Source organism: Ambystoma mexicanum, chromosome 3q (genome assembly GCF_040938575.1).
Source record: "Ambystoma mexicanum isolate Mex_15411 chromosome 3q, UKY_AmexF1_1, whole genome shotgun sequence".
Taxonomy (NCBI): Eukaryota; Metazoa; Chordata; class Amphibia; order Caudata; family Ambystomatidae; genus Ambystoma; species Ambystoma mexicanum.
In genome coordinates, this window is record NC_090926.1 from 383394148 (window position 1) to 383420488 (window position 26341).

The 26341-nt window shown below is 48.1% G+C and overlaps 1 protein-coding gene across 1 annotated transcript in view; it reads left to right on the top strand.

Moving 5' to 3' along the window:
* NDST1 (N-deacetylase and N-sulfotransferase 1) overlaps positions 1–26341 on the top strand; it is a 500062-nt gene that overhangs the window by 259794 nt on the left and 213927 nt on the right. Inside the window, exons 4-6 of the mRNA XM_069654041.1 lie at positions 9098–9185; positions 10239–10393; positions 11383–11568. Of these exons, the coding sequence (XP_069510142.1) occupies positions 9098–9185; positions 10239–10393; positions 11383–11568 (429 nt within the window). The remainder of the gene's footprint in view (positions 1–9097; positions 9186–10238; positions 10394–11382; positions 11569–26341) is intronic.

Sequence of the window (26341 nt, forward strand, 5' to 3'; positions counted from 1 at the left end):
TTCTGGCAGGCCTACACAATAGGGAGAGTGGGGTCGGGGTGGACATTTCATTTTCTAAGAATGCCTTTCCCTTTCCTCTCTTTGTTCCCTGGGTCCTTTAGTCACTATATTTTTCCTCAGCTATGGAGAGGACTCTGTTTAGGTTTTGTCCTTCTTGCTAGGCCAAATTTCCTTGTAGGGATAAACACCTTAAGTGTAACAGGCGTCTGCCCCTGAATCACGACGAGACGGCTTGTGCGGCTTGCAAGCTCCTGCGTCCAAAGACAGTAAAGGAGTGCCGTGTTAAGCGGTGAGCGGCCTACGGAATGTCGCAGGCCGAGTCTAGTTCTCCCGCTGCCACAAACGCCGATTGTGACGAGGGGCTAAGTGGTGAACAGGCCTCCAATTCGGAGGCCATTGACCTCTCGGCAGAGCATTCCTGCTCCACGTCGTCCGGCCCCATCAGGCAAGAGTCAGGTTCTGCTATGGGCACTGTACACCCCCGCGAGAAGGACGCACACTCTTTACACACTAAGGACACACCCCCACGGGACGTCTTCGACAAAACAGTCGTAGCGGCCCATAGCGCCAACAAGCACACTGGATATTTCGGCCGAGCCCGCCGATGGTCAGGATCGGCACCCCTCCCCACAACTGCATGTGCGCCTTCAAACCGGGCATTCTAAATCGAAGGGCGCTGCCCCCAATATTCAAGGGACCACCAAGACGCATCGGAAGAAGGCGTCCACGGTCGAGAAGGCCCCGGGTCCACCGAAAACAACCTCAGTACTGCAGGCCTGAACTAAACACCTTTCCGCCTCTGAAGAGGTTGCTGGGAGCATCGCAAGGATTATTTCGGCAGATAATCAGAAGCAACGGTCCAAAGATTCGTCCATACCTAAGGACAAACCTAGGGATTTGTCGAAATCCAGGGATAGGCCGTAGGATTCATCGGAACCCACGGTGAGGCCTAAGGACAAACACAGGGACACATGTCAACAGTCGGTCCACCGAAAGGACTTTTCGGAAGGCACTGGAGAGATCTCTGCAACGTTAAAGGAGAACTCTCGACGTTCTGCGACGGAAGATCCATTACAAGAGTCTTTTCCACCCCTAGACTCCCCTGGTTCATCTATTTGGACCAGGGAGAAGTTTGAGGGATGTATGGATAGATTAGAGAGGTTTGTACAATTCTCAGAGAAGTCCGTGCCCAAAAGGCCTTGAGAGGAGAGTCCCTTTCCCCCATGGCTAAACTTCAAAAAGTCTTTGATACTTCTCAAGAAGAAGAATTTACTTATGACCTCATTGAGGATGAGGTTCCTGTGGACCAATACAATAAGTATGAAGATCCCTTTGCTGACACTGAGGATGTTCATATGGACCCCACAGAGGGCTGGGGGGGACAGCCATGTTGGGCAGAATCACATGCAGTACCCTTTGGGAACACTACATGCAATTAAGACTACAAGTATAAGTACAATTTCACCTTTGGTACAAGCCTGTTCTACACAGTAAAGTGGTAGTGATGGCTGAGCAGCCAGACTTATCTCAAGAGTTGAGTGAGCAGTAGAACAAGTTACACAAAGGGTCAACAAATACAGTGGTTCAGACAAACACTTACTCAAGGTTTCTTGGTAAAAGAATATACATTTATTTACACAGTCAGTTTGAAAACATTACACTAGCAAGAGCAGCTCAATATCACACACTAATAAACCACAAATACACAACCAATAAGTAAATGAACAAGTTTAGCTCCCCTGAAGTGGGAGCAAAATGGCAATTCAGATACTTTCAAAAGGGGTAAAAAGACAAGGTTATAAGAATTAATAGCACAAATACTTGCATAGGCAGGGCAAAGGGTTTCAGTAAACTACAACCAGCAATTCAGTTCATAGGCCTGGGCCACAGTCAATGGTTCAGAGTCTTTGTGTAGGATAGCACAGTTCTGGGAGTAAACGGTTAAGTCTTTGCCACGGTTTTCAGAAGAATTTAGCTAGGCAAAAAGTTTGACGAATGAATAAGGGAAGGATAAGCCTTCGAAGTCGGGAAAGTTTCACAAACTTTCTCTGTGGCCAAAAAGATTTCTGGACCGCGTTTGCACAGTACCTTTTTAAAGTGAAGAAGAGTTCTAGCTGAGGCAGTTGTTCCTGGCAATTCGAGCAGATCTCGCTGTTCCTGAGCTTCAGTCGTGGGGGACAAGGAGGACGTCGGGAGGTTCCTGCACTGCCCGGGGATGAGACCACAAGCTTGGCAAAACGTTGTTTTAAGGTGCAAGTGCCTTAAAGTCCACAAGCTGGTTTCCTTCCCTCTGGCTACCCGGTTTTCAACAGCACTCTAAAGAAAATTCGACCAAGATGGGGACGGTGTCCAGGTGGCTTGCGAGTTTGTTGTTCTCACCAAACTCAAGGGAAGAAGTTAACCGTGGAGGGCTTCTCTGTCGATGAAGTTTCAGGCAATTCGGACCTGCAGCAGGGCTTCACCGGTTGTCCAGTAGTTGCAGCAGTCCTCTTCCTTCAGCTTGTCTTCGGTTCTTTTGTTCCAGTGGTCGACTCTGCTTTCCAAGTCCCAGAGACCTGCTTTTAAACAGTTTTCCCCCATTCATTCCAGCCTGGCTGTCACTCTCACAGCAGGGTGGCTGTCCTTGCCGGACAGCCAGCCGGCCAATCACGCCAGAGTGCATTCAGGTCTCCTAAGCACAGGGAGTTTCGAGCACCTCCCTCATATCCTGCCCATCCCAGACACTCAGGCGCCAGAGGGCTTCAGCACTGAAGCCCACCAAAGGCCAACGAACAAAGGGACCAAACCTGGTTTGGCGCGCAGGTACAAACACAAGAAGGACCTTTCCTAAAAGAAATGGCAAAAAGAGATGACTGTAGTCTGTTTTTACAGATAGGTCTTGGGCGCCATATTGAAAAACATGGCTGACCCGATTTTTAGCTACCGTTGTTGGTGGTTGGGGAAAAATCATGGTAGTTTGATCTAAACCGCTGCCACCAGCCATTTAAAGTAGAAAAGGGTAACATTTGACTGCTACCTGAGTGTTTTGACTCAGGGTAAGCTAAGCAACCCCTCCAGCACTTTATAGGAAGATAGTGTGTGCTGGGTCTGTAAATTTACAGAGAGACTAGTAAAGTAAATTTAACTTTACATGCTCTGGGAGACAGTCGTCAGTCCTAGAGAAGGTATTTAAACCTTGTGAAGTCTGAAAGACACCCCTGTGTCACTGCACTGAGGATGCTGTGTGACACACAGAAATAGATGATGCCTATGGAGTTGCTTTAAAACTCCATAACCGAAGAACACAAAAGTAAAACACACATACATCAAAATACATGGAAGAGTGGGTAAAAAAGGCTTGCACTCCTCCCAGGTAAAAAATAAAATCTTAGACATCCAGCAAAGTTGCTCGGGGTCTCAAAAGGTAAGGGAAATTGGCACATTTTGAGAATTCTCCCTAACAAGCCCCGACCTGGTTGATCCTCAGCTTTCACGGTCACCTAATCCAACACCGGAACCTGATACCTTGTGCATGGATTCCCCCCAACCACACCCACTCGACAGGCCTCCCCGGTTGACGACCAAATGGCGTTCAACGGCAGCGCCATATTAAGGAAGGCAGCTGAAAATTTCGAGATTGCTACCCAGGAAGCTGTACCAGAGGCTGATTTTGTCGAGGACATCTTAAAAGAGAAACCACCGGCCAGCCAAGCTATTCCTCTGTTAAACTCAATCAAAAAAGTGGTTGTCCCCTTCATTATTGACACCTGCCTTAACTAGAGCATTAAATCCTAGAAAATGTATTCGACCTTCCCCCTCTGAACTCCTTTACATCAGGGGCCATCCTACTCACTGGTGTTAACTACAACCAGGAAGAGAGTGTGGGTTCCCCTATCAACTCGGGAGGCACCCCTGGACAAGGAGTGCAAGAGGCTATACGCTCTAGGGAAAAGGGTCACGGCTGCCGCAGCTTTTTCCACTCGCATAGCAAATAACACAACCTTGTTGGCTAGCTATGCCTACGCACAATGGACCATGCTACAGGAGGGCCTTCAAGAAGTCCCTGAACCGCTGCGGGCTCGCCTGCTCTCCACATTAGCAGAAGGCAGACAAGTTAATCGGAGTATCCTAAAAAATACTTTGGATGGAGCAGAGACAGCTGGCTGGTCCTTGGCTCAAGGTACCCTCCTGAAGAGGCACACATGGTTATGAAACCCTGGTTTCAAACCAGAGACTCAAGCTTCACTAATAAATAAGCCAGTGGAGGAGACTAATCTATTTGGAAAGGCAGTTGACGAAGTGCTCGAAACTGCAAAAAAAGAGCACGACACCCTCAAGACCCTGGATCAGATCACCCAGAGGCCTTCCCCAAGGAGGGGGAGTGGATCTAGACGTTACTTTTGGGGCCAACGGTTCCCTCAGAACCAATACGGCTCGGGAAATAATTGGTCATCTCCCCAAGGAACCAGCAGCTACACCACCCCGTATCCCCTAAGAGGTCAACGATGTGGAAAAGGAAGGGGCCGGAATTCTAGCCCTCGAGGCTCCCCGGCCTCGGGTCAAAAATGACCCGCAGATCCGGGTCCTCTCCTACGCCTTCCTGGTTGGGGGCCGGCTAACATCATTTCTTCAAGCGTGGGAGGGGATAACTACAGACCAGTGGGTACTCAAGACCGTCGCCCACTGGTACTGTATATAATTCTGCCGGTCCCCCCAATTCAGACCTTCACGTTCAAGACGCCTGACTCCAGAACATCTGTGCATCCAAGTCGAGACCCTGCAGGAAAAGGGCACCATAAAAGTCGTACCTCTTCTACAGGTAAACAAGGGTATTTATTCAGTGTACTTCCTTGTACCCAAAAAGGATCTCACCATGCGCCATGTACTAGATTTGTGCCCAGCGAAGAAATTTGTCAAACCTCAAAGTTTTGTATGGTCACTCTGCAGGAGGTCATCCCCCTGCTCACACAGGGGGATTACATGGCAACATTGGACATGAAAGATGCATACTTTCATATTTGAATGTTGCCGGCGCACAGAAAATACCTCAGATTCATGATACAGGACAAGCACCATCAGTTCAAGGTACTACCCTTTGGTGTAGCCTCAGCACTGAGGGCATTTACAAAGGTACTGGCAGTGGCAGTAGCAAACCTGCGCATGCTATCCATCCCGGTCTATACTTACCTCAACGACTGGCTCATAACAGGGGACTCCTACGAGACATGCCTGTCAAATACCCAAAAGACAATAGACCCCAGTCAAGTCAAGCAGTTCCTAGGGGCTCTAATTCGAACAAAAGACGGCCTCATCTTCCCCTCCAACGAGAGGGTCCAAAACATGTTTCAAATCCCTCACTATGTAGCCAGTCAAGAGATGACGGTACGCAAGGCTATGCGACTGTTAGGAATGATGGCGTTGTGCATTTATTTGGTTCCTCGCGCGCTTGCGCATGCGTCCTATGCTGGAGTGGCTCAACAGCCAGTGGTGTCAGGCCAGCGGACAATGGGACGATCTAGTGGTTGTCTCGATAGCCCTCGATCTCTCGCTGCGGTGGTGGTGAAGGGAGAACCTCTTGAAGGGAAAATCTTTCACCACCACCCCAGTGCAGGCTACTGTCACTACAGATGCATCTCTCACAGGGTGGGGAGCTCACCTGCTTCAACAAACAGCGCACAGAGTTTGGTCGTCAGACGCAGCATCCAACCACATAAATCTGTTGGAACTGTTAGCAGTATTCAAAGCACTGAAAGCCTTTCATGCACAACTGCAAGGGAAGACGGTCCTGATCCTCACAAACAGCACCACGGCCATGTACTACCTGAACAAACGGGGGGGTACTCACTCTCCAGGGTTGTCCCAAATGTTCTGGGACAGTTTGAAGTGGGCTGTCGAACACAACATGTTCCTGTTGTCAAAATATGTTCCAGGGGAACTCGATCATCTGGCAGACGTACTCAGCAGAGGTTTCCCACTACCCATGGAGTACGAATGGCGATTACACTGAGACATTGTCTCCAATGTTTTCGCAGAATGGGGCTTCCCAGAGATCGACTTGTTTGCAACTCTGGAGAGCACTCAATGCCTAGAGTACGCCTCCAGGTACCCACAGAACCGTTCCAAGGGGAACGGACTCGAACACAAGGTCAGGGAAATTTTCGCTTTCCTCCGATTTCCCTACTCAACAAAATAGTGCTCAAGATGCACAAGGAACCAGTCACCATATTGGTGGCCCACATGTGGGCCCGCCAACCCTGGTTCGCTCATCTGATGGAGATGTCTCTATCTCCCCCCAGTGAAACTACCTTGCTGATACAACATGTTGTCTCAGGACATAGGGGAGACACTCCACTCGTGCCCACAAACATTGAACTTAGCGGCCTGGCTCCTGAGGTCATAGAGTTCGGACACCTGCAACTCCCTCAGAGATGCATGGACATACTTATGGAAGCGAGAAAACCTAAGACCCGATATTGCTATTCCAGTAAATGGAAACGCTTCATTATCTGGTGTAATACCAAGGGCGTCAATCCCATTGATTTCTCGCCCACACACATTGTATTGTACCTGACTCACTCACTTGACTCGGGGCTGGTTTTTAATTCCCTTAAGGTTCACTTAGCTGCTCTCTCAGCCTACACTACGTCACAACAGAAGGTGTTGTGGTGGAAGATACCAGTTATTAAGGCTTTCATGGAAGGGGTCAAAAGGATTCATCCCCCCATTTCTAATCCAGCTCCCGGACCTGAATGTGGTATTAACCAGACATATGGGGTCTCCATTTGAACCTATGCATAAGGCAAGTCTCAAAGATCTTACCTATAAGACAGCCTTCCTAGTGGCTATCACTTCTATTAGAAGGGTTAGTGAACTACAGGCCCTTTCAGTTCTAGACCCTTTTGTTAGTTCAGAGATAAGGTGGTTCTGCGCACTCACCCTCGATTTGCGCCTAAATTTATCTCCAAGCTTCATGTGAATCAATAGAACTGCTAACTTTTTCCAGAACCCTACTAACATGGCAGAAAGAATCCTGCACACGTGTGCGTAGGGCAGTCATGGTTTACCTGGACAGAACTAAACCACTGAGAAAGACGAACCAATTTTTCATTTCAGTGGCAGCTGGTAGAGGAGGGGATATCGGCAATCTCAAGGTAGATTGTTAAATGCATCACACTCTGTAAGAGAGAACTGCCCTTCAAGCTTAGAGCGCATTCTACTCGATGCACTGGGGCTTCCATAGCATTCATTGCAAATGTTCCCCTCGAGTCCATTTGCAAAGTGGCAACCTGGAGTTCTGTACACACCTTTACAAAACACTATTGCCTAGACACTCATTCTAGGTCTGATTCTCAGGTGGGACAAGCAGTACTAAGACATCTTTTCATTACTGTTCCTTCTCACAACCCACCTCCAACTCTGGGTACTGCTCACTAGTCTATGCACAGCGTGTGATTCTAAGCAGATTAACAAGCATCAGAAGACCTGCATTACTTACCGTAAAAGCATTTCTGATGATTTTATCTGCTTAGATTCACATGCGCCCACCCTTCCTCCCCGCTCAGTTGGAAGGACATAGACGTCTTACTACTTTCTCTCTTTTTCTGTACTCACTCACGATAGCCATAAGACTCCCTCAAGGCAGAAAAAATACAATCGAAGGGACCTCGACGCGTGAGGGATTTTGGGTACACTACACGTCACGTAGGGAAAGTGTTACAGGCACGCCCATGTCGACGTCCCCTTTCGATTTGCGAAAGACGAGATGCAATACTCTGCAGTTACCACTGGATGTTGCACTGTATGCACAGCATGTGAATCTAAGCAGATATAATCATCAGAAATGCTTTTACGGTAAGTAATGCATGTCATGCTAAGGCAGATCATTACTGTGACACTTCCATCATCACTATCCATAAATACTTACACATGGTGTCTACTATGGGTCTTTTCCCAATGTTTCGGCCATAGCCCAGACTGACTGGGGTGAAACATCTGTAGATTCCAGCAAGTGCTACATTTGCATGCCGGCAATGTTTCCTCGCAATTTGGCTATCATTGATAGATTCTTTACGATCCAATAATTTGCCATTGCTGAGTGGTCCAGGCTAGTTTTTTACCAGTTGGAACACTAGCCTATTTTAAAAATCTGGCAGGTACTGCCCCTTCATATTAAAATATAGAGACTTTTCATGTGGGCTACCTAGTGCATTAAGTGGGGTAGAATTTGAGGGGGGGGGCCTAATTTGGGGGCGTGGTGTACAACTTAATGGGGGTGGCCAAAGACATTCCACGGTGTGCATGTAAACAAACGCTGCATTAAGCAATACAAATGCCACACTACCTCTACACATACTTTTTCTTTTTGAATCTGTCAATAGTTTCTCTTTCCCTCACCATGACGGAAAGAGAAACTGACGGATAAAAAAATAAAATGTACGTGTAGAGGCAGTATGGCATTTTCATTGCTTAGCAGTGTTTGTTTATATGCAAACCGTGGAAAACATTTCCTTTCCTTTTCACATTACTTGCTGATGTGCAAAGAAAAGGAATGTTTTAAAACGTACCTGGTCATCCGGCGCAGCGTGGGATCCTCGTCTCCTGGCGCAGCTGGCAATACCAGGCCAAAATGGCATCCCGGCCTTTGCCCTGCAACTTCCTCTCACGGCCACTTGTGAGGGTAACCAGAGGAAGTGCCAGTTACTGCAACTTCCTCTCACGGCCCCTTGTGAAGGTAACCAGAGGAAGTTGCAGTAACTGGCCCTTCCTCCTGCCACGATGCTGTTGGCTGCACTGCTTTGACTGACAGCACTGCCATCCAGCGTGTCTAGCAACTGGTGTCTCGCAGGTCATGAGAGGAAGTTCCAGTTTGCCCAGCTCTGTGGCTGAAACGCTGCCGGTCACAGTTTTGCAACATGGTGGTGGTGCAGGAAAATGTTCCACTGTAGCGTTATGGGACCGGGGATTTGGGGGCCGTGGCTGAGCCCAACTTTTTGGAGGCTGCCGGGGCTCGGCCCTGGCTGGTCCCGGCCTCGTTAAAGCCCTCGGGCTACCACACATGTTTTTTGGGGACATTTAATGTTCGTTTTCTCTTTGAGTTTTTATTTGTCTTTTTTTGCAGGCCTTATTTGACGCTCAGAATGAACTGCGCACCCATATTCCGAACTTCACCTTCAACCTGGGATACTCTGGGAAATTCTTCCACACAGGCAAGGAGACGCTCCTCTATCCCATTGCTTAATATATTACTTCTACTACGAGAGATTAGATTTCTGTAAATAAAGTAGGCCTCTTGTTGGAAGAGTTTAACACGAGCATATGGTGTGTAGTTTCTTGACACCATGGAGTTTATTAAATTTGTACAGTGCATTCTGCGTGGACAAGTGATCCAAAAAGCATTTTACCCCTTATTCTGAATGTTTGTGAATCAGCAGGGCCTGAAGGCTTTTTGGCAGTAGCCAAAGACCTATCATGGTTGCAGATAGAGAATTGTCAATTTCTGGAAAAAGGGAGTGGATTTTGATAACTGGGGTGGTAAACCGGTTTCTGGTGGCCAGAAATGGAGCATGCACTTGGATGGATAGAGGTGTGTAGGTTGGGTTGAGAGAGTAACCGCCCATTGGCTTGATAGAGAGGGAATGTGAAATGGGAGAGATGTCCTTAGATAGTGCCATAGAGTGAGACTAACAGACCCACTCAATAGCTCCCTTACTTGGCCATCTGAAAAAAAGAGACCGTGCATGGCTGAAGAGAAGAGCAGTTCTTTTATGGCTGGAAAGGGCAGAAAAGCCTCACATCGCTGGCTTGAAGCCTGAGAGGGAGAAGAACTCGGATTTCTGGTGATAGTTGTGGGATGCTGATGGCTGAATGGGAAGCAATCTCAGATGGCTAGTGAAAGGTAGAAGTGGCTCTAACTGGGATACCCAAAGAACTTCAGCAACCGCTGACTTGTTTGTGAGTCCTGATTTGCATGTTTAGGCATTATCTAAATAATAGTTTTCTGAATAATCCTTTTTGTGGGATATAGCCCATTCTAAAACCGGGGAGGCCTACTTTTGAATAGTGTGTATTTATTTTGATGGCAGGGGGCGGCAGAACGTGAAAAGGGTAAGGTAGAAGTAATACATTTTTGTAACTTCCAAGGTTAATTTAAAAATCAAATGTGTTTGTATATGGTGTGGGAAGCATTCCCCATGTGTTCGCCTGAAAGGAATTCCTAAGGAGTTGTGTGTTCAGCATCTATCGTCTTTCTCTTTGGATAGGTACGGATGCAGAGGATGAAGGTGATGACCTGCTTCTCTCTTATGTGAAGGATTTCTGGTGGTTCCCACACATGTGGAGTCATATGCAGCCCCATCTATTCCACAACCAATCTGTGCTCGCCGAGCAGATGGTGATGAACAAGAAGTTTGCAGTTGTGAGTGAGGGACCAGCGGAGGGGGAGGACGACTCTGGGTGGCATCAATCTGGGTGGAAGCCAGCACTGTCCCCCATTACCATGGTCAAGTGCCGGACCATCAGGCTTGGTGACATTTTATGTGCAGATGGTTGGCCATGGTTAAAAGCCTTGAATCGCAAATTCAATGCCAAATATACAATTTCATTATCAGAAGTCTTTAGCTTTATTGTAGATCATGAAAGGCACTCGTATTGTGTCATAAACCAAGGGAGAAGTTTGTGACATTCTGATAAAGAGCGGGTATTCCCCTCCAAGTGTCTAAAAATGGTATCCAAAAATGGTCTATATGAAAAAGAAAGTTTGAACGTGTTGTCGCAAAATGCACATTTCAAATAATGTTTCAAAACACACTCCTATTCGGCAGTCAACTATCACATAACACCATCGCTTACCTTCGCCTATCCTTCATTGCTGATGACCCTTGTGCCGACATCTTCACTTCTATCAGTCTCATCACATAAAGAATTGACCTAAAGCACTTGAGCACGTTCAATATTTTATTTAAAAAGTTAAACTATAAATAAGAATACATTAAAATGTATTTTTGATAAATAGCCGTACACAATGCTGTACCCAATAGTGGCAACGTGGAAAAACGTGGATGCTGATATTTCATTTCCCTGAAAATGAAATTGCTATATGTTTAACTACAGTTCCCTGCATTGGATATTCTGTTACTGAAGTTATAAATGATGATGATTTTTACATTGAAAACGTTTATTTTTTAATAAACGCACATGGTGCACATACATTTCGGAAGTGCCTTAAAGCACAAGCACTGTGATGGCACATCCACCTACCCCAAATGTTTGCTATCAGTGGAGGCAACTGGGGAATGACCCAGAAAGTCCCCATATCTGTCCAACGAAGAACCCAGATTTTATTTGATTTTGTCATGTCATTTGTTTGCACTGATGATATGTCCTGTTTCTCTTTTTCCTTCGAAGGAGCATGGCATCCCCACTGACCTGGGCTATGCTGTGGCTCCCCACCACTCTGGAGTGTACCCAGTTCATGTACAGCTCTACGAAGCGTGGAAGCAGATCTGGGGGATCAAGATCACCAGCACGGAGGAGTACCCACACTTAAAACCCGCCCGCTACAGGCGTGGCTTCATCCACGATGGCATCATGGTAGGTGAGAATCAGGCAGATCTAGCTCTGATATGGTGCCATTAGAGAACACGAAGATTGGAGAGGAAGCTCTCAAGGTCGTATGTTCCTGTTAGCCCAAGGGGACCGCCATCACAACACTGGACCCACCATGTCTACCACTAAGTGATATCACACATCCCAGGAATCCTCCTCCCACTCCCTGTCATGCCAGAAGACCCCAGAACTGTTTCTGTTATTGGGCGCTGTTAGGGGGCGCAGGGTGTTGATCCCTGTCACCTGGGGGAGCTCTGTGCCAACTTGGAGTCCCCCAACTGCTCCACAAAGCCCTCTTAATCGGCCATGCTGCACAGCCCCCCGTTCATGTGGGTGTCGCAATAAGAAAAAGGTGGTCACTGCTTGGACAAACGCGATTTATGGAAATGTTCACTTATGTTGTCACAGCAGACTACTCAATGAAGTTTGAACTGGTCGTTGTTGGCCCATATGTTCTACTGTCTCTTTCTTAGTTCACTTATAAACACGCCCAATTAATCATTTGGAATATTAAACGCTTTTAGTCCTTTTTAAGGCCACCATTAAAAAAAAAACAAGCCTTGGTGATGCCAACAGTTTGGGCTTTTGTGTAGGCATGGGAAAGGCACTTGCCAGGCACTACAGTAGTGGCATTAACTGGCCATTGATGGTAACGGGTCAAAATGGCACGAGTACCTGGGCATCTAATAGCAGTGCATGGCAAATGCCTAAATCTTATACAGAAGCCAAAACTGTTGGTTTTGCCAATGTTTGTTTTTTAACTGCACTTCAGTGAGGACACGCATAGTGCTTATAAGTGGAGTGGATGAAGGCAGACCTGGTTAAGAATTGTTATTACCTCTCAGAAGACTGCTTTTAAAAAACACTGGCATGCACAGTTTGATGGTAAGGCTCTATTAAAGGGAGCTCTGAGTTCCCACAAGATGTTTTGGGCAGGTAGGGGCCGAAACTGGGTGGGAATTGTCATAGGGGTTATCATGGCCATGAGCAGTCAATGGGTGGGCAAATAACACCTACAGACTGTATGTCCCTCCTCGTATCTAGGGTCCCCACGATGGAGGACGGGGTCAGGAGAGGCAAACTGTCCCGGCATCGCCCTTGGGAGGAGCCTCGCGGTGCCCTCGCTTCTCCTGAGTTCGTGGCCACAAAGCAAGCGCCTGATCTGACTAGAAGCTGACAAATGTCGCAGAATGTCTGATGGGATAAGGACTTATAACAGCAAAGCGAGCTTGTGTCATGTGAGGCACCTTCATAAAGTTCTGGTTTTGCCGCCAACATCACTTTGCATGCCGGAACTTGTAGGACCTTGTTTATAACGGGTGGATTAACAAGAGCAAAAATGCAAAGTTGTTGGCTAACCAGCTGGGACAGGTTGATGGTGTTACACGTGATATCAGGCTACTTGTATGTATGAACAAAACAGTCGACTCTCCAAGAGACGTAAGTGTGAACAGATAGTATTAACAGACAGAAGTAACACATTTTCACGAATAATGTAACTGCCAGCTCCCTCCGACCCTTGCTGCTACTTCTGTTGTCCAGATGTGTACATTTTCTAAAAATGTATGTGAATACGCTCTGTAGGCCCACTGTCGCCAATGCACAGTTGCATAATCTATAAAATAAAAATGCAACCGAAGAGGCACCCCCGAGTTTCAATGGGTCAGCTGCGCACGTATTCCCCACAGAAAGCACAGAGTTGTGATTTGATAGCCTTCATGTCACAGACTTTAAATCTAAGTCCATAAACCACAACGCTGTCTCCCACCTTGTTGCTTACTCTGCTAGATTGACCAATTTTAGTATAGGCAGAGTACATCATTGCCTGCCTCTTAGGGACTGAGAGACGTCCCAGGTATACAGCAGATTCAGCTGTACAGCCTGGATTTCTTGTTATGGTGGCACAGCACATTGTACATACAGGCCCAGGGCAAGGGCTCAGTAGCTGAACGAAATATATTTATTTTATGTGGGTGCTTTATTTTGCATGCTCCAGCAGAGTATTTCGAATTTTAAACTATCCTATGCCACGGAATGCTTTAAACTGGTTGAAAGACAAAAGTCAACCTAATGTCCTTCTATTATCCTAGAACATAAAGTAATGTGGGGCTAAACATTTTTTTTCTTCAGTTTTATGAATACTCCCAAGACGCATAATAAAAAAGCGTACCGGCATGCAGTCATTGTTTGAAAGTTTTCATGTGTTATGTGATGAAACATTTGAAGTGCTTCGAAAAAGGAAAGGAGTTTACGTTTGTGATTCCATTAGTTTTTGGAAGAGTAGATTGCTAAATGCGATGGCTGGGGTCTTTGCGACTATGTGCACCAAATGCAGTGTGAATGACTTAACATTCAGTTACCAGTAAGAATTGTCACAGGCAAAGGAGTAACATTCACCGCACCACAGTGAGTATCACTAGCTTCACAACTATTTCACATGTTCAAATTACCAAACTAAATGGTTTTCATATTATTGACAGCATAAAAATAAAAGAAAAAAATGGGAATAGCGGAATTCGGGCTTATGCATGTTTTCTCTTCTGGCACAGAATAGTCAAGTGCAAGCAAAGTAACTGCTGAATATAATAATTCAGCACAGAAGGTAGAAATGGAGAAAAACGCCATTCGCTTAACTCACCTTAGAAAATTCCTTTATGCACACTCCCGTTTCTTAAAAACAGGCCAGAGCAGAGCTCTCAAATCATGTACTAAAAGTACTGGCATTTGTATTGCATGCCAGTTTGTACTGCTGTAGATATTTTAATTTCAGGACTAAATGTACTGGATTGCAATATGAGGTGAACCTGAAAGCCAGAACTGGTTTATTATTTCATACCTAAAATGATGCTACTTGGATTTCTGCATTCTGACCTACATGTTTGCAGTGGTGCCGCCGCTGGCCCAATGCAAATAATCGTAAAGGGGGCCTCACCACACCTTGTGAAATCCCTGCTCATATGCCATTTCTCCCTATCTGACTCCAGTGCAATAGTTTTGGCTTGTATGTGGGTTAAAATAGCCCAAGCACTGAACATGTTTGTATGGATAAATGTGTTGTGACTTACTCAGCCTTTCCCTTTTAAGGCTGCGTTGCCCCCCCCTTGTGCTGACCATGTGTGAGGGACCACTTGGGTGTCGGGAGGAGGGGAATTGGGAAAGGGCAGTTCTGGACCAGGCAGTGGCCTGTGCAGTTGCATAGATAAAGCCCTCCGTTTCCCTACTTAATACCACAGTGTCCGTGTGGTCTATGACTGGGTTCCCGAGCTAACAGGCGACGAGTTCCCAGACCCACCTGCATCCATCCCAGTGATTCCCATCGGTCGTCCTATGTTGTTGGCAATCCCGCCGGTCCTCCTGTGGGATCTTGGCTCTCTTCCTGCGCCCACCTGTGAGGCTAAAAACCTCGGGTCATCTTTGACTCCACACTCTCCTTCTCTCCTCACATCTCTGACGTCTCTAAGAAGTCACACTACCAGCTGCACCTCCTCAGAGGTATTCTTCCTTTCCTCTCCTTCCCCCAGAAGCTCAGTCTCCAGAGCTCTGGTTCTCTCTAGGCTGGACTACTGCAACAGCCTCTTTCTAAATTTGCCTGCCTCTACGCTCCACCCTCTGCAACTTATTCAGAACAGGACTGCGAGACTTGGCCTCTAGCTGAGGGATCGTATCTCTCCAGAACTGAAATCCCTGCACTGGCTCCCAGTGGCTGCGAGGATTAAGTTCAAAACCCTCTGCATTGCACACAAGGCCTTCTGGGGCCTCAATACCTTCAACTCTCTCTTCCTAAATATCTTCCTTCTTGAGCTCTTCGCTCATCCGCCTCCAACTCCCTCAGGGTCATTTGCTTCTCTAAGCAATGAGAGATCTCTCTCTTCGGCTGGGTCCGCCCTCTAGAACAGCCTCCCTGCCTCACTGAAACTTGAGGAGAACCATCTCCGGTTCCGGAAGCACCTCAAAACCTTTCTCTTTGCTTCTGCTTTTTCTCCTCCTCTCCCCTGCTCAACCCCTGGCTGAAACTGCACTGGTTACCTGGCCACTCTCTGATTTCAGGCCCAGGTCCCCTCCACCACCAGTCACACACCTGCACTGCCTTCCTGGCAACCCCCGCACTCAGGACTGTCGCTGTATCCCTACAATCCCTCTACCAGCGGATGTCTGCACTTACCCTTGCACTTGCCACCAGTAGGCCGTACTTACTTTTGTTATTAGTCTATTATCCCATGTACTGCACTCTCCCCTCCCCCTCTCCCTCTCTCCCTTTCCCCTTCCCCCTTCCCATTCACTTGCGCAATCTGAATGACACCTGGCCTAGTAGGATCGCTGTTTGTCTTCCCTGTTCCCCCTCCCTTGCCTCGTCGCGCCTTGAAACACTTGTGTATAGGTGCGTTATAAATGCCATACCATATCCTGTCTGTTCAGCGATCCCGTCGGTCCTGCTGCATGACTGCGATCCCGCCGGTCCTCCGACAAAGCACTGAGCCTCCAATCAAATGCTAGCGCCCTACTAGCTCCTGCCACGGTGATCCTGCAGACGCCACAGCCTTCCACCAGGCGAATCACACGGACATCAGTGGGCCAACTCCGGGGAGGGGCGCAGGTAGGCCGCACCAGCATTCGTAGATATGTCCCCCCCAGTGACCGTCTTGCCACACCGCAGTACTGGGACGGACACGCTGGTTTTCTGTGCTGCGCAGCGTGCCAGCAAATGGTCCATGGCTGAAGCCAGCCAGTCCCTGCGACGTACCACAGCACTGAGGCACGCATGACACTACCAGCTAGGTCCTTCAGTGAACAGAACTCAGAAACAAAATTAACATTAGCACACGTGGCCTGGCAGGGAGTGCCATTTGCCCAGGTGGGTGTTCAGAGGCCCACACGGCAGCTGGCAAGTGAGACGGCGTCCTACCACAGGACCACACCTCCTTTGCTCGCCTACACCACGCAATGGAGCAGGCTGCGCCAGATGATGGTGTTCCCCTGACGCCTATGCCCAGTGCCTCCAGGGCTGCATTCCTCCAGGGACCACTCCCATTTCCGCTGGTCTCACACCAGGACAAGGGCCCCAGATCGGCTGAGTAGGTGGATGACTTCAAGGATTTCGTTAAGGCCATAGGTGAGGAGAAGTCCCTAGCATTGGCAGAAATGTTCACCAACCTTGCGGGAAGAACATAAAGGCCATCATCAAAACGATCCCAGAAGGGGACTGAGCTAATAATGACACCCTGATAGAGGCCCTCAAAAAAATGCTAATCATTCAGCGCCCAACAGGGACAACGAACACAACATCTTTAATCAATGTGTGCAGCCAAGTACATGAGACCGTCGACGAGTTTGTCATCCGCCTGCGACAAAAACGAGTCCACTGCCAATTCGGACAGTTTTCAGACGATGAGGCCACCAGGATGCGCATCATTGAAGGGGGCAGCTCTTCAGTATTCCGCAAACAACTTTTCAAAAAGCCTCTCCCCCTGGATGAAATCATTTAAGTCGCCAGAGTGTACGAGAGGGTCGATGTACAGGTGGCGTCTCTGGAGAACCATCGGGCAAAGAAGGGCGATAAAACAGATGTTGTGGCAGCAATTGACACACCGCTGCAAGGTAACCGGCTGCAAGGCCCTCCTCGACCACCTGACCTCCCACTGCCACCGGAACAACAGATGTTGAGACCACAAGGATCCTGTTACAGATGTGGTATGGTGTTCCCGCACACAGGGGTGTGTCCAGCTCTCACCCAAAGGTGTTCCAACTGCGGAATGGAGGGGCATTTTCAAACTGTCTGAAGGGAAGACCGACCATTCCCACCTATGAGGTTGAGTTTCATGGCTTTGTGGTGCCAGAACGCTAGACCCGCTTCAACTCCACAGGGGCAGAGATGCGCCACGTTTGGGTACAGGGGAGAACTGTGCTTACACATGAGGGCTGTCAAGGACGTGCCTGACTACGCATACTGGCAGGATGAAGAACCCCTCCATCCCCCCACGCAATATGGACACGAGTATGATGAGCTTCTGCTATTTCCAAATCACGGATCCGTTTCTGAGTGACCCGCTGGTCTATGGTTAGGATTATTCAGAGTACCCAGACGAATATGTCAAGCTAATCAACGAAAGCCAAGTAGCAGACGAAACGCTGCAAGTTCTCATCAACATGGGAAACAAAGACCACTGCTTCCTCGTTGACACAGGGGCAACTGTCAATGGGTATTCCTGCTTGTGGCCGTTCAACACGGCCTCGCAAGGTCCTGCACATGCATCTTCCAATGGGGCACCAGCGAACCACTCCTAGTCGTTGGCCAGTTTCAACAAACTCCAATGCGCAACAAGAAGTCTGTTGTTGCCACCATACATGTTGTGCGCAGCCCTACCACATGATGATGCCTTCACAGCTACAGGACGGCCAGTAAGCTGCGCCTCATCTAGTTATACTACAGTGCCACATCGTACGAAGCATGATTTACACACGCAAGAGCGTGGTCAGAATCTGCAATGCAACAGGGCCCCCCTTGTCCAAGGAAGACCTATAGTGCAAATTCTCTCAACTATTTCAAGACTTAGGCAAATTCAGAGGGGTTGTCATCAAACTCTACATCGACCAATCTGTTTGTCCAGTTCCGCAACACCCCCGCAGGATTGGATTTCACTTGCAACCAGCAGTTTCCCAGGAACTGCATAAGCTCTTGGCTAATTACATCATTGGAAGGGCAGAGGGCCCCATGCCATGGATCTTCCCTCTGGTGATAGTTCCCAAAGAAGGGGGACCCAATCGGCTCTGCATCATCATCTGGGTGGCCAACCCTGCCATCCAAAGGGAACGACCTCAGGGTCCCAATGTAGAGGGCATGATCATCCAACTTAACAATGCAGTGACGTTCTCCAAGCTAGATCTCAACCAGTTACACCCCGACTCCAGGGTCATCATCACTTTCTCCATGCACTCTTCCGTTATAAACGCCTAATTGTGGAATTTCATCAGTGGCCACATTTTTTCAGGAGGCCATCCATCAAATCATTCTCCCGTTCAGATCTGCTTTCAACTACAGTGATGACATTCTGGTGCATGGGGCTTCGCAGGAGGTACATGATGCAAAGACTGGAGGGGGGTGTCTGTACTCCTGCTCTCTATATGGCAGAGGAGAGGCACAAAGGATCCCAGCCAAGATTCTCTATGGGGTAGCGCTAGTCGAGCAATCAAGGCCTAGCTTCTCAGGAGGTGATGCAGGCTGGTTGTTAAGTACAGTGTAGTCCCAAACCCCCACAAAGGAATGCCCACACACTGTATTAGTTAAAATACAGTCTTTATATAATAAATATTCAAGGTTATGTACACTATCACAATAACTCAGTGTGCTCAGAAAATCCACAATGGCAAGTATATACAGTTCTAAAGTGGTACCACAATTATTATCAGATCTCATTGAAGTGCATCAACTATACTCTGCTCAAATGTCACACAGATCAAGGAATAAATGTAACCAACCATAGATATAGGAGGAAAGCAGTTGGTTAGAACAAAGGGCAGAATATTGACCCCTACCAACTAGTCACAATTCGGTGTGGAGATCCCCCCCCCCACCTGGGCAACCTGTAAATTAAAGATATATCACAAGCCCAGTCCATATATTGTTCTATAAGTCTTATTTCCTTCTAGAAGGTTTCTACCCTCCCCCCCAATGTACCTGGTAGAGCAGTGTTCTTTGATGAGGCGTTGATGGATCCTTATTGAGTGACTCCCTTTAAAGCAGGAGCCAAGGATTGTCAAGAGGCGTCGAAGAAAATGAACTTGGCGTCAATGAAAAGTTTGATTGTGCCGAGACCACAGCGTCGATCCAGACGGTGCTCGTCGGCGACGTCCTGCGAGGATGAGGTGTGCGGGGCACCTCAGTGTTTGATTCAGGACCGCAAAGAGTTTCTGAAGAACTGTGGCCCGACAAGGGCGTCAAGTCGTCAAAGTCTTTGTGGGTGGCGGGAAACCCACCGGTGTCTTCGGGTGGCGGGAAACCCACCGGTGGATGCTCCTCGACGGCCTGGCCTTCCCTGGTGGGATAAGGCAGGCGGCGGTGCGGACGAGGGACGAGGGCATCTGTGAAACAAAAGTCTTAGGCAAAGGAGCGTGCAGCTCTGGTTGTCGGTGGCACGGCATCAAGCGGTCCCCTCTTCTGGGCAACCCGGCTTCGACGGGCCTCCAGCGGTTACGGCGATACTCTGAACCCTGGTTGACGGCAATGGACTTCGTCGGTGTCCGGGTGCTTTATTTCGTTTTCCTCGGTGGTCCCCGTCTCCGGTCGGCAGCCTTTCGAGGGTCTGACTTCCAGGTCCCTTGGAGCACGGGAAGAGGGAGCCTAACCAGGTCCTCTCTCGGATCAGTCCTTGATGAACTCGACAGCTTTCGGATGGGGTCGAAACAAATGCAGCAACAGTTCTTCCAGCTGGGCGTCAAGGATAAGCAGTTCCAGTTACTCTTCAAGTGTCAACTCAGCTTCTGAACAATTTCCAGTGGTGAGAGGTCCCCAGATATACTATTCTGTCTCTCATCCACACTGCTGGGTCACACTCAGCAGCCAATCATACAGAAGGGCATTCATGCAGTCAGTCAGCCAATCAGCAATACAGTGCATTCAGGCCATACTCCTCCCTCTCAGACACTCGCAACAAGGAATGTGTATTGGGACAAGTATCCAGCCATTCAACACTACACACTGCATTCATACCAGTTTCATGCATGGCTGTCTCAGTCATTGTGTCATACACCAGAAAACAGACATCCACAACAAGAAGTGCATATTGGTCACACACTCCATTCACCCAGGTCCCACCCACAGGGTGTACCCACAACATACAGTTACTGCGAAGGCTCCAGCCAGTCTGGCCTTGACTTCACAACAACACCATATAGGGAACTTCCACCCAACAGCCAGTCAGGGGGAACAGGCCAGAGTCAGGGCTTCCTAGGATTTTGGGAAAACAAGGTAACAGGCAATAGAAAGCAAGAGGCCACAGGGGCCATCTTGTTTCCTATCAGGAATCGACTGATTCCAATGGCAGGGCCTGGATATCCCAAAATGGAGGATACTCGGCGCACCTGTCAAATTCAGTATGGAGCTGCCACCAGCCCATACCCTGCTCTGTGGGCCACACACAGGTGCCCAAAAACATAAACTAGGGGCACAGGAGTGCACCCCCACCCATGGGTGCCATAAGGGTATCCCATGGGTCTGTACACCAAACCAAAAACAAGAAGAGCTGCACTGCCACGAGGCCCATATGGACTCCTGGGCAGAAAACAATGCAGAACACAAATGAAAAAGGACTACTGGACAGGGAGACCCTGTCCCTCCAATGCATTTCCAGCATCACACATGACTCGGCACTTTTGGAAGTCTGTGAGGCGCTACAGGCAGCAGGAATGACATTAAACATTGACAAGTGCAACATCAGCAAACTGAAGCTGAGATTCTTCGGGCATGCCTTCTCAGATGTTGGCATGGCCCCGGATACAGACACGGTGCGCATGATCCTCCACCTACCACATCTTACACATGTGGCTGATGTCCGCTCGTTTCTTGTCATGGCAGGATACTGTGCAAGGTCTCTCCCACACTATACCACTCAGACTGAGCCCCTTCGATGTCTCCTGTTGAAGGATGCCGTGTTCCAATGGACGCCTGACTGTCAGAAAGCGTGAGATGCAGTGAAAGAACTCATTGGCGGAAGCCCGGAAGCTGGCATATTTTAACCCCTCCTGGCATAAAGAGATCAGTCGATGCAAGCCTGGTGGGGTTGGGGCAATACTCGCCCAAACCAAAGACTTGCATGACCAGCCCACCCACGTAGTCGTCTACGCCAGCAGAGCCCTCCCGCCTACAGAACAGGCATACTCTAAAGGGAGAAGGAAAGCCTTGCAGCCCTCTGGGCCTGTGAGCACTCTCATGACTTTGTCCTTGGGAAACGGTTCACACTTGTGATCGACCATACTACTGTCATTATTCGGGAACCCTCGCATCAAGATGACTCCACGGATCGAAAGATGGCGGATCCTTTTACAAGAGTAAGTCTATTAAATCGTGCACAGGCTGGGAGCAGAAATCCTGCAGACTTTATATCCAGACAACCACACGCCCAACAGGCGATCACACAGAGATGTGACAACGAAAACATCAGATATATTGCAGTAAATGCCATGCTGCTGGCTCTCTCGCTAGATGAGGTTGCGCAAGAATCACTAAGGGACCCGTCGATGGCAATGGCCATTCAATTAACCAAAACAAACAAGTGGAAGGACTACCAGAGGCAGTTGCAGTGGCACCCGATGGCTAATGCCGCTGAAATAAGCAAATTGGCCGGAGGGAGGAGCGGGACTCAATAAGTCATGGGAGACCTTAAAATAGTTACTTGGAACGTTAGAGGGCTTAATAGCTACTTAAAAAGAAATAAGGTTATGATGTATCTCCGCAGGCAGAAAGTTGACATTGCCTTGTTACATACTCGGCCTATGCCAGGGGAGTAATTACTTGGGTGGCACCGCATGTCCCGTTCCAGTTACTGCAATCGACAGTGGAGCCAGATGGGAGGATGGTTGTAATGAGGGGGCTGGTGGAGAACAGAGAGATATGTATTGTAAACACATATGCCCCCCAATCAGGACACTGTGGCATACTACAGAACCCTATATGGCAAACTTAGTGGGTGCCTCGGGGGGGGGAGGGGGGGGTGATTTGGGGAGGAGACTTTAATTGTGTATTGAACCCGAAAATAGATAGATCGGACACCAAAGTAAACAGACCCACGCCAGCATCGAGGACATTTTAGTCAATGTTATCAGATCTTGGGTTAGAAGACGTATGGAGGTCACATCACCCGCAGGATAGACATTATTCACACTATGCAGCCCCGCAGAACCTACATACCAGATTAGACTGTGTTTGTCACACATGCACTAATGACAGAAATAGTGCAGGCATAGTATAAGGCAAGGGTCCTCTCTGACCACTCGCCGTTGATGCTAGTATGGCTATACCGGCCCCCGAGAGCAAAGATACTGACATGGCGCCTGCGAGCAGAGACGTTAAAAGACAATGTATTTAGAGAGGACATGAGAGAGGAAATAGCAAGTTACTTTTAGATAAACACGGGTAGTGTAGAGGCAGCGGGCACGCTTTGGGAAGCTTTTAAGGTGGTGGTGAGGGGGATAGCCATAGCTAAGTCCAAAGGATTGCAAGGCGGGATTTTAGCCGAACTGCAAGAAGCGGAAACGGAGCTCAAAATAGTGTTAAAAAGGGGAGGTAATACTAAAGCAGATAATGAAGCAGTACTCGAGCTGCAACAGAAATGTGCGGGATACTGGGAAAGGTTATGCAACCTCAACTACAAGAAGTACATAGAGAGGCAACATGCAGGAGGGGATAAACCAGGGAGAGTTCTGACATGGCTATATAAAAGTGAGACTCCTAGATCCACAATTAGAACAATAACGAAGGATGATGGAAGCATAGTAGACACCCAAGAGAGAGTTAATCAGGAATTTGCAGACTATTACCGGCTCCTGTATGGAGATGAAGGGGGAAGTGACAACGAAGAAATAGAAGAAATGTTAGAAGATAGTGGACTACCGCAGATTAGTGCGGAAGAGAGAGAGGAGTTAGATGCACCGATTACCCTAGAGGAATTGGAGGAAGTAGTGAAACAGCTGCCCACTAGTAAGACCCCAGGGACTGATGGACTCCCAAGCGAATTCTATAAAACGTATAAAAACGAAGTACTCCCTCTGCTCCTAGAGATGCTCAATGAGGCATATGAAATAGGGAAACTGCCAGAGTCCCTACGGGAGGCAATCATTATACCACTCCCCAAACCCAATAAACCTGGCCGTGACTGTGGCTCTTACAGGCCCCTGTCAATGTTGAACCAAGACAGTAAAATATTAACGGCGGTTTTGGCAAACAGAATGAGGAGGGCCATCATTAACTTAATACACCCTGATCAGACTGATTATGTCCCTAATAAGAACATATCCAATAACCTCAGGCGACTCCACTGAGTCATTGAACACGCAAACGGAGACGTGGGCGAGATGGCGATAGTATCGCTAGATGCCATACAGTCTTTCGACTCGGTTCGATGGCCTTGGCTAATTGGGGCCCTGACAAAGTATGGCATAGGGCCTGGATACCTCAAGTGGGCTAAGTTACTATATAGCGCACCGCCAGCCAGGGTTAAGACAGGGGCGGTAATATCTGAGAGATGGCAACTCAGGAGAGGCACTAGGCAGGGATGCCCATGGTCCCCCATGCTGTATATTCTGGCCCTAGAGCCCCTGGCAATATACCTAAGGCAGCAGTATGACGTAATAGGCATCACCATAGAAGGGGAACCGCATTTAATTTCCCTGTACGCTGATGATATGCTGTTGTACTTAACGCTATCCGGAAGAGAACCTCCAATACATACTAGAAGTGATGGAGCGATTCGCAAAGCTGTCGGGCATAGCTGTGAACCATATACCAAGTCCTGTATATTTCCACTCGGCAGGTATAGAGGGATCCCGCTGGAGCAACTACCGATCCTTCAGATACCATGGGAGGTTAATACGTTCTGATATTTAGGGGTAGAGATATATCATACGGTAGAGGCAGAACATAGACATAACACAGAGGAAGCAGTTAAAAAGATTGAGAAGAATATGAGGTTCTGGGCGAAGCTCCCCTTGGCAATGATGGGACGGGGGGCGATGCTTAAAATGGTGGTATTGCCGAGACTGCTGCACTATTTTGCAAACATCCCATACCTGATAACCAGACGATTCTTTTCCAGGTTAGACAGCATATGTAGAGAATTCCTATGGTACGGGACAAGGAACAGAGTGGCCTTATGGAAGCTGCAGAATTCATATGAGAAAGTGGGCATTAAACTACCAAATTACGAAATGTACTATATAGCAAGTCAACTACAATATGTAGCTAAATGGCTCTCCGAGGCACCGACCCTGGAGTCCAGGCTGTTCCGTCTGGACTGCGCACCATTCTTCAAAAGAGGTGATATGGTTGCCCAGGTCGGAGATGGAAGGACGCCCGAGGATGATGATACTCGGGTGAGAGATATGGAAGAGAGCCTGTCAGTTAATGGAGAATCCATCCCCGAGCTCCCCACAGGTACCACTGGTCGCTTTGGCCGGAAAAGAAAAGCAATTGAGGCTAATTATTAGGAAACACTGGGAGCCGGTGGGGATAGCAAGAATGGTTGATGTGTGGCGGAGGGGAGCATTCTGGAGTTTGAGGGACTGGTGGAGGAAACAGGGTTACATGCTGGGCAGTATACTGCATATCATGGGGTGGTGCAGCGAATTAAAGAGACCTGGTCCGAAGTAGTGCTAGCGGATGAACCAGATGCCACCATAGACACGATATGACATAGCAGAGGGGGACATGAAACATCAAGATTATACGAGATGGTAATGACCAAAGTGGGGAAGGAAGTGGTGCAACTCAGATTGGACTGGGAAGAGGAAGTGGGTGCCCCGATGAGTGACGGGATGTGGGAGCGGGTCCAAAGATATCATAAAGTGTCAAACTCCAGATTGCAGCAGATACAATTATATGTAACTCACAGGGCGTATATGACACCCCAAAGGATAGCCAAATTCAAAAATGCAGGATGACATCATGCCCCAAATGTAATGAAGAAAATGCTGGAATGGTGCACATGTTATGGTCGTGTCCAATAATAGAGAGATTCTGGGGAGAAATAGCTCATAAAATGGAAGAAAGAGGGATCAAAGTAGGTGGATAGAACATGGGCTTGCCTGTTAGGTGGGTTTCCTAGACCACGTAAACTCAAGCATGTGAGTAAATTGAAAGATCTGGCGTATGTTATAGCAAAGAGAAGAATCGCTATGGGGTGGAAGGCATGTTATAGACCAAGAATGGAAATATGGTAGAAAGATCTACAAAAATGGGCAGAGGCAGAAACCACGGTGTGGCAGGAAGCGTGCAGTGGTGGGGGGAAGAGGCTGGAACCTTACTAGTTTGGATGCAACTAATAGCTGAACTATTTGGGCCCACGTATGAAGAGTCAAGCGATCGGGATCCAACAGACACCGCTGGGAAGGAATCCCTATTGCAAGATTTGGCAACAGGAAATGAGGGGGGAGTAGGCTTGAAGGGGGGGTGGGAGTGGGAGAAACGGTGAACTTGAATGAAACCATGTATATTCAAATTATTATTTACACTGTAAGTTTGGTTTGTTTGTAATAAAATCAATAAAATTGTTTAAAAAAAGAAAAGACATAAGCAAATTGGCCAAAATCCATACTGAACTAGCAGTCATGGACCAAACGAACCTACTACGAGGATACAGGCTAGTGGTTCCTCCCGCACTCAGAAGAGCAGTCGTCTAAACGGTGCATAAAGGCCACAGGGGTGTGGAAAACGCAAAGAAAAGGCTAGACCACCATCTATGGTTCCCAGACATGGACACTTTGGTATCCAGCATGATACGGCACTGCATACCCTGCCAGTGCACAACCACAGCAGAACCTCTGTTGCCATTGAAACATACGAAAATTCCTGCAAAACCACGGCACAGGATAGCAGGTGACATTTATGGACCAATGGAAAGTGGCGAATACCTGCTAGTGCTAATAGATGAGTTCTCCAGGTTCCCCATCGTGAAGAGGACATCAACCGTATTTCCACAGGTGGCAGCTGTGATAGATGAGGTATTAAGCGAGTGGGGAGTTCCGTATACAAACAAATCTGACAACAGTCCCC